Raw genomic sequence first — 7,188 nt, forward strand, 5'->3', positions numbered from 1 at the left:
GATATGGAAAAAATGAAAATTCTGTCTCATTGATGGAGTTGTAAACTGATTCAACCATTTTGTAGAGTAATTTAGAACTATATCCAAAGAGTAATGCCACTACTAGAACTGCATTTTCAAAGAGATAAAAAACAAAAAAGGATCTATATAGAGAAAAATACTCATAACAGTTATTTTTCGGAAGCAAAGATTGGAGATGGAAGGGATGCCCACCAACTGGGGAATGGCTGAACAAAATGTGATATTTACCTATGATGGAATACTACTGTACTATAAGAAAGAATGAGCAGATTTCAGAAAAACCTGGAAAAGACTTACATGAATTGATGCTGAATGAAATGAGCAGAACCAAAAGAACATTCATTGTACACAATAGCAGCAACACTGCAATGATCAATTTTGATAAGACTTTGCTCTTCTCAGTTAATAGTGATTCATCTCAAGACAATTCCAAAAGCCTCATGATAGAAAATGCTATCCACATCTAGAGAAAGAACTATAAAGTCTGAATGTATATGAAAGTACACTATTTTTACTTTTTTTTTTCTTTCTTTTTACACAACATGACTAATGTAGAAATGTTTAACATGCTTATGCATGTATAACATATCGGATCACTTGGCACCTTAGAGAGGGGGAATGGTTAAGAGAAAGAAAAAAAAATGGAATTCAACATCTCATAAAAGTGAATGTTTAAAAAATTATCTTTACATGTAATTGGAAAAAATAAACTATTAAATGGAGGGAAGTGAGAGAAGAGGATGCTCTCAGAAAAATCTGGAAAGACTTCCATGAGCTAATGCAAAGTGAAATGCACTGTGTACAAAGTAATAGCAACATTGTAAGATGATCAGCATTGTAAGATGACTTAGCTATTCTCAGCAATACAGTGAGTGATCCAAGACAATTCTGAAAGACATATGATGAAAAAATGCTTCCCCTACCCAAATAACTCATGGTATCTGAATGGAGGTTGAAGTATACTTTCAAAAATTGTCTTTATTTTTCTTGGGAGTTGATTTTCTTTGTAGTTCTTTTTGGTCTGTTTTCCTTCACAACATGACTACTATAAAAATGTTTTATATAATTGCACATGTATAGCCTCTATAAAACTGCTTGCCTTCTCAATAGGGTGGGGGAGAAGGGAATAGCAGCAAGAAAAGAATTTGGAATTGAAAGTTTTTTAAATGAATTAAAAATTGTTATACATGTAACAGGGAAAATTAAAATACTAAATAAAATTCTTTTTTTACTTTTTTCCTCCGTAATTTTTTTCAAATTCTCATTAAAGATCGATTTTAACATTCATTTCTGTAAGATTTTGTGTTCCAGATTTTTCTCTCTTCCTCTTCCCAAGACAGCAAACAATCTGATATAAATTGAACATGTACAATCCTTTAAACAATTTAAAAAAAAAATTTTTTTAAATATTCTAAATCACTATTGATTAGAGAAATGCAAATTTAAGGTACCACCTCACATCTATCAAATTAGATAACAGAATAGAAAAGGAAAATGGCAAATGTTAGAGATGCAAAAAACTGAGACACTAAGCATTGTTGGTGGAATTGTGAATTAATCTAACTATTCTGGAAAGCAATTTGGACCTATGTCCAAGGATTATAAATTATGCACACCGTTTGACTCACTATGTTAGAGTCAAGTAATAGTATGTGTCCATCTGCAGCTGATCAAACCAACTTGAACTCAGAATGTCCTACCACAGGTCTTTGAACATTTGGGGTAAATTCTCTAAATCATTAATACCACTACTAGGAATATATATCAGAGTGTTTGTTTTGTTTTTTAAAAGGACCTAAATATTACACACATATACACAGTACGTGTGTGTATATAATATACATATATATATATATATAAATTTTCTTTTTATTGTTTTTTTTTTTGGGGGGGGGGAGTGGAGCCATCTATTTTCTTTTGCAACATGGCTAACAGAGAACATGTGTAATCTATAGCAAAACTGCTTAACTTTTTAAGGACAGGAAAAGAGAATTGGGAACTGAAAATATTAAAAAAACAAATGTTAAAAATTGTTTTCACATGTATTTGGAAGAAAAAAAATTTTAATTGAATATTAAACAGAGAAGCTGCATTTGACCCTTTGGCATTTGGGAACCTCTGGAACTTACTGATTAGATGTTATGTTTGAGGACTACCACTTTGGCTGGTGTGTGGAAGAGACATTACAAGTAGAGATCAATTAGGATGCTATTAGAATAGGCCAAGGTAGAGATTACAGCACCTAACCAACAGTGAAGAGAAAAGAATGAAGGCAAAAGATGACAGTATAGCAAGTTAGAATGGATGACAGAAATTGCAAAGCGTGAGTAACAGGACCAATAAGTGATTTTCCAAATATAGAAATAGGTTTAACAAGCATAAACTATATCCGATTGTTTGCTGTCTTGGGTAGGTGTTAGGTTCTTACTAAGTACTAATGAGATAATGAGATATTGGGTTTTTACTAAGTGCTAAGTCGGTACTTAACAATTTTCTAGTTCCGGCCTTTCCTGGTAGTTTGACTTGTGGAATTCCTGGGGAACAGCTTGTGTGCTTGGGAGAAGCAATCTCATTGGTTGGAGTACTTCTTCCCAGAAGCCCTTGCATTATCCCACGCCCATTCTCTTTGAGATGTCCTTATACAGGCTATCCTGGAGCATCTAAATAAGTAGAGTTGTGGATAATGGATACAGTACTAGAACAGAATTCAAATTTGACCTCAGACATTAGCTGTGCTACCCTGGACATCTCACTTAACTATTGCCCACATAAAACTGAAGGAAATGTTTACCAAGAAAATCCCCATAAATAGTTTGTCCCAGGGGTCCAATTAGAGAGGACTGAATGAACAACAAACCCATAACAATGCTGGGGAAAGCAGGAATGCCTTCTAGTGGGTGTCAAAAGAGCAAAGCTTTTTAAGAAACTATCAAGAAAGCCATGTTATAGGGGACAGCTAGGTGGCCCAGTGGATAAAGCACCAGTCTTGAATTCAGGAGGACCTGAGTTCAAATCTGGTCCCAGACACTTAACACTTCCTAGCTGTGTGACCCTGGGCAAGTCATTTAACCTCAGCCTCAGGGAAAAAAAAAGAAAGCCATGTTATGTATTGGTCAACCTGCCATCTGGAGGAGAGGGGAAGGGGGAGGGGGGAAAGAGGGGGAAAATTGGAACAAAAGGCTTGGCAATTGTCAGTGCTGGAAAATTACCCATGTATATATATCTTGTAAATAAAAAGCTATTAAAAAAAAAAGAAAGAAAGCCATGTTAACTATTGTGTTTGTAAAGAACAGTGTATAAAGAGATTGGAAAGGTAGACTGGAGACAAACTGTGAATGAGCAAACTATTCAGTTTATTGAGCAAAGACTGTGGCAAGACCAGACATGTTCTTAAGGAATATATTTGGTAGCTGTGTGAATGGGAAGTGGAATGGAGAGACATTTAAGACCTGAAGATCAATTAGAATTGTAGAGATGATAAAAGCCTGAACTAAAGTGGTAGCTGAATAAACAAGAAGGGGGTCAAATTTGAGACATGTTGTAGAGTTAAAAACCACAAAGCTTGGCAACTGATTACATATGAATGGTGCTGACAAAGTGAGAAGTAAAGGTGACTGAATGGATGATGACTTGATAAATAATAATATTTATAATAGTGTATGGCCTACTAAACTATTGTCTTATTTATTTCTCACAATACCAGAAGGTAAGAGTTATTAAGATTACCACTTAACAGTAGAGGAAATAGGAGCAAACAAGCTAAGTGACTTGCCCAAGGTCACATAGTAATTCATTAACCACTAATTAAGTACTTACTTTTGAGCTCCCTGATAAGAAAAAAGATAGTCCCTGCTCCCAAGGATCTTACAATCTAATGAGGCAATAAATATATACTATACATGCAAATATGCAAAATAAGTAGGAAATAATTAAGAGGGAAAGCAAGGAATTAAAAGGAATAGGGAAAGCTTCCAGAAGGTTGAGACTTAAAAGGAAGCCAGGGCAGTGGTAGAATCCTGAGATCCCAGCATAGGCCAGTGGAAAATGCCCAAAGCAAGGTACAGCCAGGAAGCCAAAGCATATGGTGGCAGAGTTGGGTGTAAACCTGGAAAGGTGGGTGGGGGCTAGCTTTTGAGTGCCAGATTATTTTGGATTTGTTCTAGGGGACAGTAAGAGGCCCCTAGAGTTTATGGAGCAGTGGAGTTACATTAACAGCCACTGCAATAAGCAAGCAATGATGTGATGAGGACTTACACTAGAGTGATGGCAAATATCAGCAGAGGAGTTTTACTAGTAGAGATCGACAAACTTTGGCAATATACAGGATATGGGGTTGAGAGATAATGAACATCTGAGGCGGAATTTGAATATAAGTCTTCCTGACTCCTTGCCCAGTCAACCTTGCCACCTAACTGCTCCTGAGCAGAAATAGCTCTCCAAAGAAATGAATAAGCTTGGCAGAAAATTAATGAGTTCTGCTTTGGACAGCTGAAAATGTCCAAAAGGCATATGTGCAAGTTACATATATATATATGGTTGATGGTATACAATCATATCAGGCCTTTTCTAAGCCCAGTTTGTGCACTGGTTTTGGTTTTGGTTTTGGTTTTGGTTTTGGTTTTTGGCAAAGACACTGGAGTTGTTTGCCATTATTTTCTCCAGTTCATTTTACAGCGACTTGCCCAGGATCACACAGCTAGAGTGTATGAGCCCATATTTGAATTCAGGAATAGGAGTCTTCCAGACACCAACTAGCTGCCCAAAATCAAAAGTAGTGAGTTTTATTATTTCTATTTGTATTCCCAGATGCTTGGCCCAGAGTAGCTACATAATAAATGTTTGTTGACCATTTAATTTAAACCCCATCTCTGTAAATTCTACATTTTAGCCAAACTGAACCACTCTGCACTCTGGCACCCACCCCCACCCTAACTTAGCTGCATTCTACTTGGGTACCCTTGCTTATGCTGCTATCCCACTCCTCACTCCCTCCCCCCACCCCCACAAACTTTCCCTTCCGGACTTAACTTGTTGCATCATTTAAAGCCCAACTCAACAGTCGGCTCCAACTAGAAGTCTTTCCAGATCCCCAAACAAGCATTAACATTAAGTTCCACCCTGCACTTTGTCTTGCAATTCCAGTTGTTTCCCGCAGTATCCTCTATTAGACTATAAATTCCCGGAGGAAATTGACCAAGCTTAATCTAAACTTTGTATCTTACAAATAGTAGTTCTGCTACTCTACACACAGTTACGCTCGATATTTATTGTACTGAAGATATTTTAAAAAGCAATCACGGTTTGACGTCAAAGTTGCAAAAAATTACCTAATGTTTGTTTCTAAAAAAGTTACGTTCTTCCAATTGCCACCTCTGCAAACAAAAATTTAACTTTGAGATAAAAAAAAAAAATACTTAAAATGTGGCTTTCTTTAAGACCAATAGCAAAGCTTATGATAAAAGCATGCTTGCTGCCTGTGAAATGCAATGCCCAGAAATTCTCCGATTCTGATGGAAGAATTACTGCATAACTTCAAACTGTCAAAACGCGATTTTAAAATCCTAGCGTTCGAGTTTTTATATCACTCCTGATAGAAACAGCTCCTCCCCTAGGATGACAATGTAGAAACTATTAACTGCCATTCCTAGGAAGTGCCAATGTTGCTAACTACAACTATTTTCTGTTGGTGTTGACCTTCCCCTATAGGGCCAATGAGAATAGTGAAACTCAACCAAATGACTTCGCTTGATGCTCTTTTTAAAACAGCTTAATAATAGATCGCCCTGAAACAGCAAAATGCTAGTAAGAAGGCCCAAGAGTGAGGGGGCCGATCACTTCCCTGTGCCCCTTTAAAGAAACTCACGTCTTCCCTCTAAAAACACCAAAACCAGAGGCGGCCGGCCTCTCAGGGACTGGAAGTTTTTTCCATCGGATTGAAAACTTGACACAGGGGAAGCAGCCGAGCAAAGACTAACAACAAAGAGGAAGCCCCACTCTTTGGGGAGGGGGGCGGACACTCGGGGCCAGCGGGGGCACGGCCGCCACCTTCGGGGTGGGGCCTCAGGTGTCTCCGAGGGGAGAGCACTGACGGGCGGGGGAGCCAGGGCCCCGAGCCCCCGAGCCCGAAGCCGGCACACGAGGCGTGGTGGGGGATGTTACACACTCCTGGGGAAGGAGAACGGGGGCGAGGGGGAAGGGGGAAGAGGGGGAGGGGGGGAGAAGCGGCCGAGAGAAGAGGCAGGTCTCTTACCTTCCTACTTGCACCTCCAAGGGACACCTTGGGCCTGGTTTTGAACTCCCCTTCAAAGCTAAACATCTTTACAGCTTATCCCATCTAGGAGGAGGTGGGCGCAGACCCTCGGCGCGGCCTGGGGGGTCGGGGAGGGGAGAGGGCAGGTGCGGCCGCGGGGGCTGGGGAAGGCAGAGAGGGGGAGCGGACCCCGGCTCGGCTCGCCCAGCCCGAGACCCGCTACGAGGATACGAGAGCACGGGCTGCGGCTGCCTAGCGAGGGGGCTGGGTCGGGGAGCCGGGCTCCCACCTCTCTTTGCCCTCTGGGACCGCTGGGGGGCGGCCGAAGGAAACGGGGGGGGGGCGCGCTAAATGGTAGTAACGGTGACCCGGGCTGAGGGCGCCTCTCTTCCCTCCCTCGTCCCCGGCCGCCACCGTAGCCACCACCACTATAGGTCGCCACCGAGGCCGCGGGGCACCCAGACGCGAGGTGGCGGACTCCCAGACCCGCACTAGAAAGCGGCCGGCTTGGGAAAGAAGATGGCCGCCGACTGCAGTTCCCGTCCGCGGCCCCGCGGCCCGGCGAGCGAGCGCGCCCCCGCCATCGATGACAACGGCGATCCTCGCAGCGCGCAGGCCAAAGGAATCGACCCAGCGGGAGCACGTCCCGGGCGTGCGCGCTCCCGGGAGGCACGTAAGGGCTGAAGCCCTCGAGCAGAACTGAGGGCTCGTGCTAGCACCTCTGAGACCGGCCTTTCTGGGCCTGCCGGCCTCGCTTTCCCGTGTGTGTCACACGCAGTGTCCCAAAAGTCTCGGTGCAGTTGTGAGCCTTTCAGGAAACTTTCTATATTGAATTAAGGCAAGGATGTATGAGATGGATAGATGGGTACATGCATGTATCAACATACACTTGTGTGTATTGCACAGATCTGCATGTG

General features: G+C 41.8%; 1 protein-coding gene across 4 annotated transcripts in view; it reads right to left on the bottom strand.

The window, feature by feature from the left end:
* Positions 1 to 6,826, bottom strand: part of UBE3C (ubiquitin protein ligase E3C) — a 169,985-nt gene extending 163,159 nt beyond the window's left edge. For 2 of the 4 annotated variants that reach the window (XM_074267314.1, XM_074267318.1), the window contains exon 1: positions 6,272 to 6,824. In XM_074267314.1, coding sequence (XP_074123415.1) covers positions 6,272 to 6,337 — 66 coding nt within the window. In that variant the 5' untranslated portion in view covers positions 6,338 to 6,824. Of the gene's footprint in view, positions 1 to 6,271 lie in introns of all 4 variants that reach the window. The other 2 variants (XM_074267316.1, XM_074267317.1) reach the window with 2 other exon arrangements.
* Between the last annotated feature and the right edge of the window lie 362 nt (positions 6,827 to 7,188).

This window comes from Sminthopsis crassicaudata, chromosome 5 (genome assembly GCF_048593235.1).
Source record: "Sminthopsis crassicaudata isolate SCR6 chromosome 5, ASM4859323v1, whole genome shotgun sequence".
Classification (NCBI taxonomy): Eukaryota; Metazoa; Chordata; class Mammalia; order Dasyuromorphia; family Dasyuridae; genus Sminthopsis; species Sminthopsis crassicaudata.